Raw genomic sequence first — 20,730 nt, forward strand, 5'->3', positions numbered from 1 at the left:
GAGGGGCAGGAACACCTCCCTCAGCCTGCTGGTCACGCTGCTTTGGATGCAGCCCAGGATATAATTGGCTTCCTGAGCTGCAAGTGCGCATTTCCTACTCCTGTTCAGTTTTTCCTCCAAGACCACCCCCAAGTCCTTCTTGGCAGGGCTGCTCTCAATCCCTTCATGTGTCAGCATGTATTGATACTGGGCATTGCCCTGAGCAGGTGCAGCACCTTGCACTTGCTGCTGGTGAGCAGCATGAGGCTCACACAGTCCCACTCCTCAAGGCTTTCAAGGTCCCTCTGGGTGGCATCCTTCCCTTCAGGTAAGCAAACTGCACCACTCAGCTTGGGTGCCATCTGCAAAGCAGCTGGGGGTGCACTCCATTCCACTGTCTGATATTGCTGAAGATTACATAGTGCTGGTCCCAGGATAAGCAGACACCAGGACCCTTTGACTCTTTGCATGTGAACACCAGTAAATGACTGAGGGCCATTACAAAAGCAAGCAACCTAATTCTCAGGGATGGAGACTGAGGTTTGAAGCCATCTCTGCTTGTTTAGCATGAGGGTGTTATGATGAATAATGGGACTGGGAGGCATACTTACACTTCACTCAGCAAAGCATGGTCACTGGCAGTCGTGGAGAAGTGCTGCTCGAGGATGGACACGGTTCCCGTGAGCGCCACGTGGCCGCAGCCACAAAACAACGCTACCCCCGAGAAGCAGAGAATGGTTGCCACGAGTGAAGCATATGGCACTCCTCCTAGGCACTTAATGCAACATTCAAAGCAACCTAAGCAGAAGAGAGAAAGCAAAAGAAATGTCATGAGCAAAAAGCAAATTATGAGGAAAAGAATATTCGTCCTCCACTTGGTAAAAGCCAGAGGGAATAAAAGGCCCAGGCATTGACATGCTAAGCAAAAAATCTATAGGTGGTACAAGACAGCATCACCCTCTAAAGCAGTGACCTACAGATCTGTTGGTATGGACTCAAAGCCCAGAAAGTGGGCTGAGTGCTCCTGTCTTTACAGGATCAAGAGGAGATCGATGAGACAGCCTATGAAATGGAAAAAGCAAAAAAATCACTGTCTAAAGTGATCCATTGCAATTCAGCTGCTCATCTAGAGCTCACCATGTTTCAGCTTTACTAATGGCACCTATGCTGGCAGCACTCTGGGAGCTAGACAGGCAACTACTCAAGACAAGGAAGCCTTTTGGAAGAGTAGGAGATGCTTTGCACTTTCATTAGAAGATGAATACTTTTAGGTCCACAAAACTTAGCTACACGACACTCTCCCAGTGGATTTATATAAAAATTACCTTTTTATATAAATCCCTATGATATTATAGGGATACAGATACTTTTACAACAGAACAACTGAATGGAATCCAAAGAGTAACAATTTTTGTCAAGGGCAGATGCATGAAGCTGTATTACATAGACAGTACATTTCCAGCTTTTTATAGGATACACTGGATTTACAGTGATCCCTAAATAAAATTTGCAGTATCATGATCAAGTGAAATGCATTGTTTAACTGGTCTGAGTTAACAAAATATCCCCCCCAGAGCTGCTATTTGTATGAACACTGCAATAAGGAGGTTGCAGCTGAATTGCCAGGTTTGTTCCAACTGCGTGGCCTGAAAACCCATCTGCTTACAAAGCTGGGAAATGTAAATCGGAAACAAACGCAGCTTTTAACTGCGCTGTAATGGTAATGGCAATCCATAGCAATTCATTACTTCAGGGTGATGGCATTAAGCTGTCCCCATTAATGTGCATTTCATGCAACTGCAAAGAACACAAGCCATTAAGACAACGCTTAATGGAGCGGCCAGCGTCGCACGACAGCCACTGCTGCTATGGCAAGGCGCTGCATTGACAGAGCATTTGAAGGCAAGGAGACAGCTGGCAAATGAGGACATCACATCTTCCCACCCAAAAAATTCCTCACAAAGATCAGCAAGTCTCCAGCCACCACATGAGGCAAGTTTATTTTTATCCCCCTCTTTTTCCCACTAATGAACGAGTTGCAGAGCAGGCACTTCTGTGAGGCACTGGGGAATAATATGCATCCGATAATTGAAAGATTTCCCATTTCATAAGTGAGAAACTCTTCTTTTAGAGAGTTACTAGCAAATGCCCTAGTCAGGCTTAAGCAGCTATCACCATCAAAATTACTTACTTCACTAACTGCAGACAAGATTTGATTGTATAGAAACAAGCCTGGGAAGGTTTTATAGTCAGTCCACAGCTGGAGTCCACTCAGTAGGAACTATCTTCATGACAAAAATACTGCCAAATGAGCAAACACTTCAACTCGGCAGTGACGGGCCAAACAAAATCCAAATGCACGCTATCAGAGGAAATCATCTCTGGCTTTCATTTTATCACAGAGGTCCAGAGCTGAGTTCAGACAACAAACCTTGCAGAGCAATCCTCTGCTTTGGGGAATCTGCCTGAGAGAGCTCACATGCAAGAGCAGCCATACATGTGAGCCTGGCTCTCCTCTGTAGCATCTGGTCCAAACCTCCCAGAGTTAATCCAAGAAATGCATGCACCTGGTGCAGGATTAGCCATGCAAGATTATCCAAAAGTAACCATGCTCTGACCCAGCAGACAACACACTTGTGGTCACAGCACAAAACAAACCACCTTTCGAGCCACACTCCTAAAGCAGGAGACCCAACACCTGATCTTTGCTTAGTGTGGAGAGGTTGATCACTTAAATTGTGCTGATCCCACAGACTGCTTTAGTGAAGGATCCCATCAAAGACAGAAAATGAAACAGCTGGAAGCAAAACCAAGAGATTGACAGGATCCAAAAGGAAAGCTGTTGGTTTCAGAAAATGGGAGCAGCCTGACAAAGCTAAAAACTGGTGTAGACCCAGAATTGATGTTTAATACCCCATACTGCCAAGCCAGCTTTCCAGGCCATTGGCAGAACATTTGCCCTGAGGAGTTTGTTGGATCCCTTACCCAAACACATGACAGTATCTGCCACTAATCCACAGACCCTCAAACACAAGGTAACAGTGGCAGACCCCCTCTCACCTCTCAGCAACTGGCAGCTACACACATTGTCTTTGTGGCCATACTCTTTGTCTTCCTCTGCAGTCCAAGTAAAAAGGCATCAGATAATTTGGACAGCCTTCGTTTTCTCAGTGCAGAACAAAGCCAAGGGTATCTTGGTTTTAGACACCCTCAGAGAAACAGAGAAAACTGCCCAAATGTGGAACTGCAGGAACTACTCACCTTGACCCCAAGACTAAAGCAGGAATCAGAGAGACTTTGGCACACGTGGAAACAGCACACAGCCAGCTTGCAAGCACATGAGGCATCCCAAACCAGCATGTTTCCAAGAGACAGCATCCATCCATACATTGTCATTCTGCACCCAAATTGACAGCAGAGCTGCACGGCCTCCTGCCAGAGGGTAACTAACTGCAGGATGCAACCTCATCTCAGTGCTGGGGCTGCCAGACCTCCCCCCAGATCCCACTGTGAAAAGTCTTTATGAGCAGATTAAAGCCATGCCTAGCCCAAGCAATACAGCCAATTTTATAATTTTAACACATTTAAGCCTAAAACTGTACTGCTAAGAGAAGCGTTCAAAACTAGCTACAATTTGAAGCTGATCAAGAACTGAGATACGCTTACCAAGCTTCCCAAAGAAGCACTGAAGCAAAGCAGAGGATTTCTGAAAACAATTGAAAAGCTTTCCAGGAAACCTTTATGTTCTCTCTCTGCAACTCTAAGTCAGCAAATATCTTCACACAATAGAGCTGAAACCCCAGGAAGATGTTTGCCTAGCTCATGTTCACAAAATAACTTGCTAACACTCTGATGACAACTGCAGGGCTGAAGGCCTGTGAACTCAAGCTGACAAAAATAAGTAGCATTAAAATAAGTTCAGCTCAAATTTTCAGCTCAAAGTTTTTACTTTCCATATGGCCAAAGTGCTGCACTGTTCAGCTGTATATCCACTTCCAATGAAACAGTGTAAAACTATTTAAATATGAAACTGTACAGCGCAAACACACATCACTGCATCTTCCCTTTCAATGGCCATTTTGTGCAAGGCATCACTAGAACCTTTTGTGCAACTCAGCAGAATAAAAACATTTTTTGTCCTCAGGCTGGTGAGCAGCAGTTGCCATGGAGGCAGGTTAATAACAGCCCAATGATTTGCCCAGAGCTGCCTGTGATCTTGGCTACAGATTTAACACACTCTCAGAAGGAGGCCAGCTAAAACAAAGACTGAGATTATTCTCTAGGGAATGAATGCTATTAAACACACACACACACAAATATTCTTGCTAAAGGACAAAAATAAAGAGAAGAGAAAGAAACAGGAACTGGCTATTCTTTTAATCTCCTGGCAGCTATCAGTCACAGGAAATTGGTAAAGGATGAACCTACATATGTACATAAATCGGCAATTGGTTGCTTAATGTATGATGAACAATTATACAATCTGCTCAGCACTGTACAGCCTACTGCATGCATGCAGGGGCTTAGCCATTCAATTTCCCATGCCAAATGGTGATTGTGTGGCTAAACCTCCTTTGGTACTTTAAGTACAGCTTTAAGATTTAAACTCAGAATGGCAAGGTAATAGAGAATTAATGGAAAATGGTCATTAAATAAAAAGAAAAAATAAGCAGTTCTCACACAGTACCTTATCCTATTAAGGTCAAATCTGTGTTTTGGAAATTACAAAAGACAATGCAATAGGATCAGGTAGCTTCCTTGAGTATTCCTAGGGCTTGCTCTAGGAACATCATACATCAGTTCTTGAAGCCCAGACTTGAAAAGCTGAGACAGGTTGATGTTCACAAAGCCCTCCCTCAAAGCAAAGCATGTTAAACATGCTGTAAAGAAAGAATATTCACACCTCTTGGAAAGAAAACCAGCCTATTGTCTAACGTTCCAAACACCTCCTAGGCTGAACTAGTGCCTCAGTGCATCTCAGGTTCTAACCACCGGCCCATAGTCAAGATCAGTATGGAACAAAAAACCACAGAACCAAGAAAACCTGAAAGGAGCTTTGAAAAGTTTCCCATTTCAGGGAGCTAAATCTCCAGGATACTGTAGCTGTTAGTTCCCACTTTCTTTTCCTTAGAAGTTTGGTTTCTTCCCCTCCCATGAAAGATAAAACAATGGGCATCATTTTCTCCTTGTCACTTACTTCCTGTAATTGTGTATCACATTTTTAGAAATGCTGGCCTGTCAGACATCAGCCCAGTTAATACACAGCAGAAATTGCACTTCATGTTCCAACACAGAACCACAATCAGGGGGGGAGGAACTGTCCTAACAAAGGGAAGGTTGCAAGAAATCCAAGGGAAAAAAGCCCTAGATAACACCTTAAATGAAAGCACTAGATGACATCTTAAATGCAGCCATAGAACTAAATCGGGCTCATTACTACACATCCACAGGAGCCCAGTGTTGGTAGCATCACTTCCAATTCACAAATAAATGTAAGAGGACAACTCAGTACTTGACATTTACCTCCTGCTTTCCCCAGTGCTGAAGACTACCCAATAGCAAGCATGAATAATACCCTTGGAGGCCTAAACCACCATGGATTTTTGTCAGAAAATGAACTTTATGTCAATGAAAGCAACTGTCAATTTTACTGTCTGCCACCCACCGTATGTTTGAAAATTTCCATTCTGAATGGCTTATGCATGCTAGGATGTACATTTTCCTCCCTGCTGCATGATAGGCAGCCACAGGAGAAGCAGTGAGGGATGTGGGAATAGGCTAATACTTCAGAAGCAAAATTGGAATTTACCTCTTTCTTCTCTGCATGAGACTAAGCCAGTGCCTGGAAATAAGGTAACTCCTCACATCTGTCACCCACACCTGCAGCCAAGGGTCAGTGGTAACAACACAATAAGATAAAATATTTCACCTTACAAGCGTAAGTTTAAAGCCTGTGACAAATTTATCTCCATGCTTTAATAAGGGACTAAATTGAAAAGGCTCAGCATTAAATCACATGGAAGTCTCTGTCCAAGCTCTATCCTTACTCATTCCTGTTCATCTTAAATTTTGCTGATTTACAAAACATGACACAAAGCAAAAACTACTGTTACTACTTAGAATAAATGTTCACTCATCAGTGGATTAACATTAAACAGATTAAATAAGCGATGAACTCAAATAGAGAAAATCCTTTCTTCTCCTCCCACAAACCACTTAAGGCTCTTCCACAGAAACTTCCTTTCATTATTTCCTAATTTTGCCTTTTTGTCCTACACAAATAAAAAGTTGTGAAATTAACTTATACTGAAAATTGACTCATAAGAGCCCAAAAACTTAATGTAAATGCACTTTAGTCTAGCCAGATTGATATCTCCCCAGTGTATCTGCATTCCCTTTTTCCAGGGGTATTAATCAATAACTCCTTCCCGGCCAGCAGAGTCCCTGTGGTGAGGGGACATGACCTTTGGAGAACACTGCCATCAGGGCTGCCATGAAGGATCAGACCTGAAATGCAGCAGGAGCACCTCTGTTATCCCTCCAAGTGGCCAGCACAAGATGCTTCTTTCAAGTAAAAACCTGTGAGATCTGGGGTAGCCTGATCCATCCAGTAAACCTCACCCCAACCTGTACTATTTAAAAGCTACCTGAAGAACAAGTAGCTCCTTTCTGAAGGTCATCACCTTTCATTGTAACTTCTCCAGTTGTTCTTGATACAGATACAAGATATTTGGTTTCAGCACTGTCATACAGCTAGTTCCCCTCTTCTGAGAAGGTATTTATTCTCTGTTATCAGTTAGATGCTTCCATATTCTTATGCAGAAGAGAACTTAAAGTCCTCACACCTCCTGTGCTGGAAACCAACACAAAGAATGCAGGAGAATTGGTGCACACTAAGAACAAGCATCTCACAGCCTGGAGGAACCATTAGCAGACCCTTCTTCAAATCCACAAAGCACCAAGAATTGCTGTGGTACTGTATGAATAATGATAATAAGTGGCTCCTAAATTTGTTTGCAAAAATACAGTAAGCACAGGTTTAAAATCAAGCACTTTTTTTTCTTCTACCATGAGTAACAAAAAACCCCCACAAACAAACAAACAAACAAACAAACAAAGAAACAAAAGGGCTCAAACAAACCAAACAGCCTTTAGAGGTTATCAGCGTTCATCTACAGCAAAATATATTTTTTCTCTCACTAAGGAAAAAATGATGTTCAAATTGGAGAAAAGGCTGTTTCACCATGGCAAGATTTGTTTCTTCTGAATGGTGTTAAATGATGCAGAGAAGACTCTAAGAACAGACAGCAGTAATCATAATCCTTTTTTTTTTCTCCAAATCTCTTCTTCCCAAATCAGCATTTCTTACAAGAAAAAAATTGCACTCCCGTTGCTGGAACCAAACCTGTTTCATGCAAAGATAAATTATCTGAACCTGTTTTTTACATGCCTTATCTAGTTTACCTTCTTCAAATTTAGTGAAATACACACACTCCCCATCTATATCATTCCAACCTCTGCAAGCCTCATTAAGCTCACAGGTGTTCTGAAGTTATCTTTTTCAGGCAGTAAAATCCTCAGAGCACGAATCACTACATCCATCCTCATTGCAAGTGCCCATCCCAGCTGTTTGCTGTTTGCTGTGTGAGAGAAAGGAGTCAGACCTGCACAGGAAGAACACTGCTGCCCCATGAGATGGTGGGATGAGAGTTGCTCTTGTCCAGCTTTATTGCTTTTGGACAGAGGTCAGGTCAGGCAGGACTACATTTTATTTCATGTCTTCTCTGTTTTACTTTTGGCCTATGAAACAGTGGAGTCCATAGCAGAAGAAAAATACCTAATTTATACCTTGGAAAAGGCTTTACTTCAAACAGGTTTCAGTAGGAATTCTTGAGGGATATTTCTTACTCTAAACTACTTCTGCAGGAAAAAAAATAAGCTGGTGATTTGAAAAATAGACTCTCACATAAGGGACAGATCAGGCATTATTGATAAATGCTTTGGTGTTATTTCTCCTGGAGACTTGTTCTAGCATTTACTATCCAAAATAACCCTTGGGATTCAGTGCAGCCTGAGCATGTGGAAATGCTCACTGGCATGCAGAGCTCAAAGTTCAAACACATTGCACCAGCAAGGGCAGCTTCTGGTCCAAACTGGGGTTGTAACACTCAGTTCACTGCTCAACAGGCCTGAAGATCCTCCTTCCTTTCTGCCCTTGCCCTGGCCCTCCTCCTCTTGCTTCCCTTACTTTTTCCTCCTTGAAGAAACGCTCAGGAGGGTCAAAATGCTGGAACTGCTGCTTCAAAAGGTGCCAGCCTAGGAGAAAATTTTGGAAAAACTCAAGGCAGAAAGGTAAAAGAGATGAAGCAATAGGCAAACTGCCAAAGACATCCAAATGCCTGAAGGTCTAGACAAGCTCAGTGTGGAAATACAAAAGCACTTTGGTTTCATGAGCGACTTCCATAGCTCTGTGAAAATCTGTAAGGACACTTGAGTTTCCTTGATCCAACCATCCTCCACACCCACCTGTATCTTGGCTGACATGATTTTGAAAGCCGACTTTTACTTTACTCAGAGGTGAATATCTTACCTGGAAGAATGGAGTTGAAACACTTAGCTCCACCTTTTTGCCAGCTGTAACTCACCTCACCCTCCACCAGCCTTCAGCACCCAGCAGGAGAGCAAGACTTTAGCCTCACTGGATTTCAGCCACCGCTACTGACCGCCTCCCCAGTTGATTCCTCCCTAAGCTATAAAGAAGCAAACAAGAAACACAACCTCTCCCTCCCTAGAGCTCAAAACAGGGCCAAAACCTGTGTGTTTGTGTGTGTATGTATTCCAGCCTGGCAGATCTCAGATTCAGAAGGTAAATTCTCAATTTAAGAGATAACTGAAGATGCGAAGATCTTCCCAGACATTCACTCAACTATGGAACAAGAGGAGCAGTGAGAGAACTGAACTGTAACTGTAGAAGTCCTTTGTTCTGTAACAGCTTTCATGCTATTATTTCCCCAGCTGAATCCCCACATCATTTCCAAAACTTGAGCCTGTTTCAGCAAAGGAGCAGTAAGGCTGTTTCAGTGAGATACTCCACCTTCACATGCCCTTATGTGTTCACAGAGCAGCTGAAACACCTCCTAGCATCTGGGGGAAGCAGGTTTCAAAAAAAAAAAAAATTCCATAAAGCAAACAACACCCACACAACCTGGAATTGTGCCTACAGCTAAGCTCATGTTAAACAACCACTGCAAAGTTTCTCTTTCTAGAGAAAAAGATGGGCACTTTGCTTTCTGGGAAAAAAATGTTTTAGCATTTTGAAAGGCTCATTAGGCTTGCAGGTGTTCTGGGGATGTCTTGGCTCCAGCATTGCAGTGAATCTTCCACACTGACTCTTCCCTAGTTGCTCAAGAGCTGGATTCAAGCTTAAATTAGGGAAGTGAGATCATGTTGTACTTGGAGACCCTGGGAGAAGAGGTGAATGCCATGAGGACTGCCACAGAGGAGCCCTCATAGTGATGCCATTTGGACACTGACAGAGGAGACAAAGACACCCAAGAAATCCTGTGGCTTGTCAAGGGAGCAGAGGTTATCTCAGCACAGCAGCCAGTGCCACCCAGCAGCGGGGAGCTGAAGGCCAGTGCTGAAGGGAGGTGTTTTATAGCAGGAATTGGTGTTGGGACTGAAGTGACATATTCCCTGCAAGCTAAGGGAATAGAGAAAAGACCAGCATTTTCACAGTGGCTAATCCATCACTGGCAGGCTGGTTTTACTCAAGACCTGTTCAGAGAGGTTTCATTTTTGCCTAAAAGACTTCTAATTTCTTGAAGTGCATTTAAAACATCTTCCCTTGAGCGGGCATTTCTGGGCTTTGGTGGGCGTGGGAGGCTTTTCATCATCACCAAGAACCCTTTCATCCTCAACTCCTTCATGACAGGCATATTTACCTACATGATAGTTCAGAAAGATTCCCAAGGCAGACTGACAAGGGTTCAGTTGCCTAAACAAGGGTTTCTAGCACCATTTTAGGTGCCAGACTCCCAGCTGCTGTAACAGAAGGCTGTGCATCTCTGTGTCCTGGCTCATCTGTGCCAGCACATATGGACGTGTCTCATCACTGGGGACAGCTGAAGGGGCCCAAGACCCCGATAACCGGGTCTAGCCTGCTCCTTCCACATCCTTCACAGCTCAGGGAGGCAGCATTCATAATCTACCACTACTCCCTGAAGCATTTCCTTTGTGTGTAAAATATCCCGTGTGTACTAAACGTGAGGCTTGGAAATGCCTTCTAGCAGCCCCAAACCTGTCACCCAGGTAACTTGTCATAAAATATAGTCAAATAAATATTGATACTGAAGACACATCAAAATTTGTGACCTAAGTATTTCTGGGGAAAAAAAGCCATTTGAAATACATAAACATTTGAATCCTAAAGCACATGAGTATGAAAATATGATGGGAAGGGGAAGGATGAGGCAGCAAGCTTTGGTGAATATTTCCCTGCATTGCTATTAAAGTCTCTGATGCGGAGGCAGGCCTCTCCAGCAAACAAGCTGTCAAGCAGGCTTCAGTCACTCAGCTCCATAAAGAGAGGAAAATTCTGGATTGAGCTAGCTGCAAAAGCTGTCTCTGAGCATATACACCCCTTGCTGTGCTATCCATCAGTCAGACTGGAATTTTCTAATGTGATCAATCATGGCTTCATTTCAGGTGCTTTTCTGAGATGCTTCAAAACTCAATTCCCCCACAGACCCTTAAAATAAGGCTTCATGAAAAGTAAATAGGATCTTCTTGAGGTCTCAAGCCAGGCATCGAAAGGACAGGCATGAACAATCACCAAACCATTTTTACAGCCTCACCTGAAATCCTCCTCTAGACTCTCACAGATGCATTTAGTGCTTCTGGCAAGGGAAAAATGCAAACCAAACCACAGGATATTGTCTAGGAAGCACAGGCTACCAGTGAGTCAGATTTGCTCTCACTGCTTTAGTGTCATTTCTGCATTTGTGGCTGATAAGTCTGATAGATTCATCCACATAAACCCCCAAACTATTTCATCTCATCCGTAAACAATTTTGAAGCAATTGGGAGCACAGATAAAAGGAAGCTGTCCCTCACACCACACATTGTCTTTCAAGCATTAACAAGGAAATTCAAATTTATGTCAAGTATTCATACAAAAAGAAGTAGACTCCTTACAGCCTTAACAAATAAAACAAGAAAAACAGAGGAACTTTTATCATAAATTGTTAGGACTACTGCAAAGCATTAAGTTTATGCTACTACCATTTCTGAACTCTTCATTTCCCTTTCACCCAGCCCTTTATTTACCTTGAATCCCCAAAGGACTAATATTGCCTCTCAATGCTGGCACATGATGGTACCGGTGTGGCCTTGAACTCCTGTACATCCAGTGGTACCTGCCAATTTCCATTTCTGGTCTGGTGATCACTGCCAATTTTAGGTGGTAAAAAGTCAGTGTCACCAGCAAGTCTTAGTTCAGTACTTTCAGTCATTTAACTTTAAAAACAAGAGCCCAGAAAAACACACGGTAGTTTCAGAATTGAAACAACATAACCTTACAGACTAAGGGAAGAGATTAGGAGGGATGATCAAGAGGGAAATGCTCACACAGGTGTTAAGAAAGGTTGAATAGCTGAAAATCTACCTAGGATTTGAGTTAAAACACATAAGGAAGGGCCCTCTATTCCTTACCCCCACCCACTCTCATTTATCCCTCTCTTTGTCCATGACAAAAAGCTCTGCTCCAGCAGAAAAGGAAGGTAAAGTCATGGAAAATCACATTACCTGTTTTTTAAAAATACTCTAATGCTGTCAAAGAAAAAGGTTATTGCTTCATGTCAAGGTAGGGCAAACACCGAGGTTTGCACTGATACTATCTTACATTAAAAAAATAAAAGGTTTTTTTTAGGTTTTATTTCACCTAGGCTCTGCTCACATCCAAAAATGTGGACCAAGTGTGTTGAAAATGATTTGTTCCAGGTTCAAGAGCAGTCCTGCTTCTCCTTGTCTTTTCAGAGGAAGCCCAGCAACAAGACCCACATGCAGTAACTCACCTCACCCACTCACACACTCACGGCACACTCACTGGCACTGGGTTTCTGTGCCCCTGAGGAGGCAGGAAACAGCACCAAACCACTTCTGAGCCTACATGTCCCCATTGCTACCACTGTGGCCTTGTCAAAGCTCTTAGGGTGACACTGACAGACCTTTATTCAAAATGCACCAGAGTCCCCCTCTGCAGGGGCTAAATGAGAAAGCAACCATTATTTCTGGCTGAAGCAAATCCAATTCAGCAGCGTTTGGGCACGTGGAGAACCTGAAGGTTGTCATCTACTGTAGATTAGATTACAGACAAATTTCAAGGGGCAGGAGAAGTAGAAATGCCATAAATTTCAAGCCTATGAGAGGATCAGAAGGTCCCGGACCCAGTCCCTCTCATATGGTTTGGCTGCTTGTGCAATGAGGAGTTTGGCACAGCCACATTTGCATATGTCAAGAAGAGAAAAAAATCTCGGCCTTGAATTCAAATGCTGGATCTAGAGATAAAAACCAAGAATTTGTTGGTCTTCTTTATCAGCGAACAAATTCCAATACTAAGAGTCTTTTAGGTTTTCTACATAAATTTAGCATCAATAGCTCTCTAAAGGATACTTTATGGCTTGGTAATTTTCTCCTCTCTGCATCTAACACACAAACCAGCAAGCAGGTATCAGTAAATCTTCCACAGAAGACATTATTCTGTATTGTGTGGCTCATTCTTCCTCTTAGGAAAGACAAGTTTCACATCTTATGAGCATAACAAAATTCAAAATGTGTTGAAAGTACTGTTCCAAAATGACTGCACACTCTCAGGATGATATCATCTCCTTCTGCTCAGGGAGGAACAATCCTGCTTGGGAGATCACAAAGAAAGCCATAAAAATGGAATTGGACACAAAACGGAAAACAAAATTCTTCGCTAGTACATCATACCTCTTCTCCTTCTCTGCCTCCCCAATGTCTGCCCCCTGCCTTTTTGAGGCTACTTACTGGACACTGGTAACAGATTCAGATTTTTTTTTAATTAAGATTAAAAATAACCAGCTGCAAAGACTTCCAAAAAGAAAAGAATTATTCATTTGTACTGCAGCAGCATCTAAGCCAAACCTTCCACATCAAGAAGATTTTATCCTACTAGCTTGAACCCACAGTTTGAGATTTCTCCTGCAGTGGCCACAAAAAGCACTTGTTCAGAGCAGCAGAGCAGGCAGCTCCTTTTCTCCCTTAGCCTGGGGGAATGTTGGTGAAGTCACCTGTCTGCTGTACAAACATCAAACCCTGAAACACAGAGACATCATGTAAACTTTGTAGCATCATTTCTGTAAGCGAAAATATTCTATGCAGTTGGTTTCTTTAATTAGCAATTTCTGGTTTTGCAGTAACAGGGCTCCTTTCATTAGCTGGCAGTTCAAACTCCATAAGGAATCTCAGTTTTTCCACTGAGCACTGGCTCAATGGAAAGAGCCACTCAGCAATGGCTGTTTGGTAGCCCTTAGTACATGCCTGACACGACCTTTGAAGCTGAAGAGCATCTTGGGTGACTCTGCTGGGACCCACCCAGGTCCACTCATGTAAAATCCATACCAGGTCAAAAGCTCCTCAGGCTTCAGTGGCTTAACAACTACTACACACAGTCCATATTCATTGGAATTTAACTCTGTACCCTAAGTAACTGGGAAAGGAAACAGGCTTAATGGTGTCTTTACCTTTTGCTTTTTGAGTAACTAACTGGACTAATTGTATTCCCTGGTCTAGGTTACAATATCCCCCACCCACAGCCAAGCTCGAGGCCTCCAGTCAGAATCAGGTTGTCCTCAGTCCTGCACAGCTACAGAACTGACAATGCTTCCATGTCACACCACGCAGGCACACGGATGGAGACTGTGGTGTTCAATATTCATTGGGATGAATCATCCTGCATGCCTGTAATCAAACTCACAGTGCTCAACATCCTCATGCTTGCTGCCTTTATCTTTTGGGTTTAGAGGAAACACAGTTTTAATATTCATCTGTCTCAGCGGATGAAGCAGTCCACGGGAGCAAAGAAAGGGTGTTGTTTGGTCATTGATGGTCTGGTGATGAACAATGGACAAGGAGCAAGGCTGGGCAGAAAATGGGGAAGGGTCAGAGTAACTGAAGGAGGTCTTCCCCCCCTCTTTGCCCCCTTTGCTCCTGCTGCAAAATCCATTGTGCACACATAACCCAGTGCCATCTGGGTTTCCCCCACCCCCGTTACCATATCCCATGGCACATATGTCTAGGTTTTCTGCTTTCATGAGGTTGTTCAGACCAGTATGAGTACATGCTCTGAGTATTTTTCAACCCCCTCCTATTTAGAAACCAAATCCTATTCATTAAAACCTAAATCACTAAGCCTGCCAAATTATTATCCCCAGAATATCGCGTGTCCCAGATTCTCCCAGGGCTGGACCTCTCTTCCTACAGTCGTATTCTTCAGGGACTTATGCTTACAGCAGTTATTGTTGTCAGTGGATCTGAAACACTAATCAACTGCTTAAAATGGGGGGAAATATGCAGCATACTAAATACCTTTGAATGGCTTGACAGCTCTGATACCACTGTGTGAGCCTTACATTAGGTGGGTACCCTGGAAATTTTGGTTCATGGTCATAACACATATTTTTAAAAAATACTTTTTTTTTTTCCAATTTGTTGGAATGAAAAATACATCTGTGATGCATCAAAATGTCATAAGCTTACTATGTAAAAATAACTTTACTAAAAGTGAAATAAACTGCATGACAATCCATTCCTTTCTCACATTGCACTTTACAGCTTCATTTAAACACAACTGTACAACTGTGTGCAATAGTGTAAGACAAGCAAAGTATTTTCTTTCCATCTTGGACTAGTATATACATGTGTATTTAGAGCTTAAAAGCTGAAATATGGCTTCATATACTATAAAAATAATAGAGCTCACAGCTATTACTAACCACAAGGTCTTCTTTTATCAAGAGAACATAAGCAGGGAAGAGCCAATTAAAAGGGACCTTTGGTACAGCTGCTCAAACTGGTCTTCATTATTCCTCAGCAGAGCATAGGCAATTTGAACATCATATGTATTCACATAAGGAACCTAAACCCTAGTACCAGGGCTTTCTTCCATCCCATGTGTAATTGGTGAATTCACCATGCTCATCCACAGTTGGGGTTTATATTCTTTTTTTTCTTCTTTTTATTTTTTTTTTATTTTATTTTGCAACTTGGTGGTATTTCTCACAGTTAAATGAAAAGGGAAACTTCTTGTCTCTGTTAATGTGTATCAGGATCTATATCCTTCACTGCTGATGCAAAACGGCATTTCGTTTTTCTTATTTATTCCACCTCAGTAAATCTGCCTGCCCAGTCCTCGCATTCTGATTTAATTTAATGCCTGCAAGATAAACCCTGTCATTTGTAATAATTTGTAAACCTTCATCTATAAAATGCATCCAATCTGTCCTGCAGCCCTGCAAAGTATCTGTTAAACATTTTGCTTCAGCTTTCATGGTGTTTTCCTCTGATAAGGGCTGCTGATACACAGCATAAAGCTGACTTATTTCTTATCTCCATCAACATGAGGGTTGTTCCAATTCCAATTAAAAAAACTGGGACAGCAGCCACTCATCTGGGTGCAGAGAAACAAATGTCAGATAAACACTGAATCCATCAGCTGGGTAGTATTGCTGCCTGAATCAGGCGGGGGATTCATGAAAATTATTAAAAGATAGCATGGTTTAGGTCTATACGGTTTAGGAAATTTAAAAAGTCTAAATAATCTTCAACAATTTTCATTTATCAATCTGTAACTATTCATAAAGCACATTAGCTTGTGCAAATTGTCTCAGCTACACTGCAGTCCAAAAGAGCTGGCTGTCCACATTTGCCACAGAGATGGGAAACACAACCCAATACCTGTGTGGCACCAGTGCTCACATACAATTGCTTTGGGTGCTCAAACTGAAAACAGACCTCACTGCTCATGCCAAGGGCTCCAGCAGCAGTGCTCTCCAGGGTTCTCCCAATATTGGGAGACCTGTACACAGACAGCACATAGTCCTAGCCCAACTTCCTCCAAGTATTTATTCCACAAAATTGCAACACATCATCAAGGAGGTCCTTGCATTGGAAACACACCCCAGAAACAGGCAGTTTAAAATTCTGGCTAAGGGAAAATACTTCTTAGCTTAAAATCACGATTTACTATTGGATAAATGCAGATACTTTCCCAGAACCTGGCAGTGAAAAGCATACTGACTGTGAACTTGAGTACTCAAAGCAGAATGCTCATGATCTTCCCTTGCTCAGTCCTAGCAAGAGCAGCATCTCCCAAACCCCTTCAGATGGTGGTTTATCTGCTTAGGCTTTGCAATTAATTTCTAGAAGGAAGAGTTAAAAGACCCTGTGATAGGACTTCAGCTGCTTCAAGCTGTGGCAGTTGCCTTGAAATAACTGATCTAGGGCATCTCATAAAGGATGGCCATTACCAAGTCCAGGTGGGATGGAAGAGGAAGAAAATGTTGCAAGACTGGTAAGCATGTGAGCCATAACAAGTAAGAGATGTGGTCCAGAGAGTAAATGAAATCTTCTGTTCTGTACCCCAAAATAAAGCAGCAGCATTTTCCTGCGAGTTTCTTTACACAGAGAAAAAGCCCATTTTCCTTCACAGAAGCTGCTGGTGAAAGAGCCCCTATTGAAAAATTCTGACATTTGAGAGGTACGTGATGCCTGCTGAGCCCATCTGAAAACCCAACTGGACTCGACAGATTTAGCACTTTGGAAAACCTGACCCTCAAAACCAAATACGTCTTCTCCATGATCACTTCACAGCAGTAACTTTGCAGGGGATCTGGTGTATTTGTTTTGCTATAGAAATTAGGAGTAGGACTTTCAGCTTTCTGCATTTTAATTTGCTGTGAAGCGTATTGAGAATTTAAGTGAAGAGAAATACAGAGCATACTGTGAGAGACCGTATGCTACTTTCAGGAATCAGAGAATCAGCAGGAACAAAGCCTACAAGTGTTACATACATATACTTATGTAACACATCCAAAGTATAAAATTATCATAGAAAAAAATAAGAAATTGTGGTAACATTGGGATAGGAGGCTCCCTGCTTGCATTTGATGAAAGCAACAGATCAACCTCCTTGACTTGGAAGCAGATTTACTGTTCTACATGTTGTTCTTTCATCCTTGCCAAAACAAAAGGGAAGCCATAAACTCATCATAAACACACTCAGCAACACATTTTGTTTTGCGCAGCTGCTAATGCATGCGGATAACTTTCTTTAGTGTTCATTGTAACATGAATTCCATTGGTTTAAAAAAGCTCCTCAATCAGAAGAAAGAATTGCTGTAATTTTTGAAGAATGATCTATCAATTCAAGGTGGTTTTATAGTCAATCTATTCAGGGCATTTTGTACATTAATTACTCAAAATCTGCAGTGAGGTGGGTTATTGTCCACATATACTAATGGCTTTCGGAGTTTAATCTCTCATCAGTGGACCTCCTTTTGTGAAATCCCTAGGGGATTATGTAGTACTATGTCTAATCACTTGACAAATTTCATTTACTTGAAACTGAAGCTTGTTTTATATGAAGTGTGTAGCAGGAGTCAGATTCAAAGCAGGAAAACAAAATCTGTTACTGGACACTACCGGGATTTATCATGTTTATATCTGAACTGCTTAACAATCGATGAAAGAATTCTGCTTGGGGAAATGCACTAGTTGTTTATCAGCTGCTTAAGCCTATGAGATACTCAGATGAGATACTCAGATTGCTCATAAACGATACACAACAGGTTAAAAAATGTACTATGGCTCAAGTAAAAAGACAGTGGAAATTTAAATAATTTTGTTGCTGTTGTACCATTCAGTAAAAAAAAATCAACAAACTGCTATGATCTGTAGAGTAGTCTGCTACACTGAAGAGGAACGGTTATTTGACACAAATTATACAACACGGAAAGATAATATCCCTTGCGAGTTGAATTTATGCTCTGAAGTTCAGCACTCCAGACCAAAGAGAATCAACCTGTAAAGCTGGGATGGATGAAGCCCCTCTCTTTCAGCGCTGCCATCTCCCTACAACAGAACCATTACCATGGAATTGTTCTCTCCATTAAGCAGCAATTCCCAGTGATCAACACATCCTGAAATCTAATGTTGCAAAACTCACTGCATTGTTCTCCCTCATCATAGTGCAGGCAGATAGCTACCAAAGTAAAATTTGCCAGATGACACCATAGAAAAGGAATTTTAAAAATAAGAGTAGCATTTGGCATGGAACTCACTACACGAAGGTTGTGTGACATTATAATCTATTATATGTTGCTATAACCTAGGTCTCCCACACTGCATTGCAAAGCCTCGCTACATGGCTAGTCTCGATGAAAACACCAGATCACGGCTCCGAAAACAACATGCAAACACACAGGCACACGCTACCTCTGTAAACCAAATTTACCAAAATCTGTCAAAGACGCAGCAATAACGAGACTTCTTTTGCAAGCATCATTTCGGGTAGGGTTAGGACAGATTCAGAGCAAATACAGACGCAGACAGAAAGGTTGATGCTCTATTAATTTGTTGTCAAGCCATGCAGGAAAGGACGGCTGAAAGCCCGAAGACGCAGTGATGATTGTTTAAGAGCTATTTGAAAAAGTGACAAAACTGGCCTGAACCTCTTTAAGCCCCCTGAATGAAAAGATTTAAACAGGCTATTGTTAGACCCCTGGGTACCTTTTTTCTCTTGGCTTTGTTCTGCATTTTCCTCCGCTGCAGTTTCCATGGCTGGCTTCATACCATCCACCAAAAATGCCGCCCCCCCTCCCCCCCCAGCAAGCACTTTTTCTCTTCGCCTCCTTTCTCGCTCCCTTCCGTCTCCTATTTACAGCGGCGGTGATTGAGCGGCTCTGTTCTCCCCTACAGTAGATTACAGTCCTTTCCAAAATGCCAGAAAAGTCTTGTCAGCTTCAATTTCGCTCCGCTGACTGGTCCACGAGGAGCTGTGCCAGCTCGCTCAGCTATACGTCACCAGGGTCCCCAGCTATAAAATAGCCATCCTGTGCCTCGCCGTGCCACACCGCGGGGACAGCACCGCCCGATCGCGCCCCCTTCCTCCTGCCCTCCGCTCTGCCCCGCGTTCCCGTCTCCCAACCAGCGTTAATCAATTCTCCGGGCGGTGAATGGCTCGGTGACACCGGGAGGGGAGATGCGAGGCAGAAAGAAAGGAGCCCCCGGCCGCCGTGAGGTGAGCCCCCCGGCCGCCGTCTCCAAGGGGAGTGCACGCCGGCACACAATCACACGGCTCCCTTTCCCATGGGACCTTGTTATTATGCTTTGCATTTTGATTTATTCCACATGCCCTCTGCTCTTTCAAGGGGTGTGGGGGGTGATGGGTCTGCTCTCTCTGTTTGCTTTCTTTGCTGAGAGATCCGCTCACCCACGGTAAAAGACTGTGCGAGAGAAGCATAAAAGCAAAAGCGGGCATATATATGTACGTACATGGAAAATTTTAATTCTTTGTTTGACTCGTGAGCACAATGGGGGGGAAAAAAAGAAGAAAAAATATCCAAGCAAGGAGACAGGAAGCTAGTTCAAGTGAGCTAAAATGCACGTGCAACACTCTAAAGGATAAAATGTTTAAGAAAACACAACTTGGGCTTTAAAAGGAGGTCTGCCACTAGAGACCTAAAGCCATGCTTGGGAGCGAGCACAGAGTTGCTGTTCAGCACGTTTGATCACTCCCCAAATCCAGACAGACTGCAACATGATCAAATAAGCTGCACTTGGGAGCAACAAACTCAAACATGCCAGCACTGCACTGCATGAGGTCACTTTAGGTGTCCCCAGCCCACTCTTGTGCTGGGGAGCCACAGAGCAGGGCGACACCACACAGGGGTATTGTTCCCCTCCCAAAACCCAGGACAACTGACACATTTAAAGCTGCACTGGGGCTAATTAACCTTGCCTGTCACTTTGCTTGTCTCAATGCCTTACAGTGCAATGCACGGCACAGGGCACAAGTGCCCCAAGGCACCCTTTGTGTGTGTAGGATGGTGGAGCAAGTGTGGAGTAATGGCCTTTGTGGTCCAGCCATTGCAGCCAGTTCTGCAGCCTGCAAAGACTCACAGCAGATTCAGCAAATGCTGAGAATGTCAAAACCTACACCCTGCATGTTCCCTATAACAAATTCAAACAGGAGAGTGGGAAGAGGGAAGCAGTCCAAAGATTTGTAGATGCAATTTAGTCTCTTCTAGTTGAAGATACTACAACCCACAATTTTGCTGTGCATTTTTATTTCTAGATGTCAAGTGAAAAGCACAAAAGCCCTCAGACCCAACCATTAGAGAAGGTTCTCATCTCTTTCAAGAAATTAGTGCACAAACCCTCCTCTCTCACCACAACCAACACAGCTGTTACTTTGCTTTGGGCATTACTGCTCAGAGTTCAGGCTTCAGCACAGCTGCCAGGAGGTCTTGGTCATATCCTAAGGTTTTGTATCACAGCATAAATCTTGATGCCCAGCATTTGCCTAAAATGCTTCCTTGGAGTCCAGGAACAGTCTGCTGTTGAAGCTCCCACTGCAGCAGACCTCTGTGTAAGCAGGATGATGGCAGTAATTTGTAGATGGCATGCAGTATCCTCAGGAGCCAATGTGGGACGAGGGGTTGGGTTCCT

General features: G+C 43.0%; 1 protein-coding gene across 6 annotated transcripts in view; it reads right to left on the reverse strand.

The window, feature by feature from the left end:
- Positions 1 to 20,730, reverse strand: part of GPM6B (glycoprotein M6B) — a 106,981-nt gene that overhangs the window by 13,388 nt on the left and 72,863 nt on the right. The window contains exons 1-3 of one of the 6 annotated variants that reach the window (XM_058044898.1): positions 18,790 to 19,082; positions 11,308 to 11,427; positions 591 to 777 (exon numbers count right to left, since the gene is read on the reverse strand). In XM_058044898.1, coding sequence (XP_057900881.1) covers positions 591 to 777; positions 11,308 to 11,427; positions 18,790 to 18,850 — 368 coding nt within the window. In that variant the 5' untranslated portion in view covers positions 18,851 to 19,082. Of the gene's footprint in view, positions 1 to 590; positions 778 to 11,307; positions 11,428 to 18,789; positions 19,092 to 20,730 lie in introns of those variants that run through there. The other 5 variants (XM_058044900.1, XM_058044899.1, XM_058044901.1 and 2 more) reach the window with 5 other exon arrangements.

This window comes from Melospiza georgiana, chromosome 2 (genome assembly GCF_028018845.1).
Source record: "Melospiza georgiana isolate bMelGeo1 chromosome 2, bMelGeo1.pri, whole genome shotgun sequence".
In the NCBI taxonomy this organism is placed as follows: Eukaryota; Metazoa; Chordata; class Aves; order Passeriformes; family Passerellidae; genus Melospiza; species Melospiza georgiana.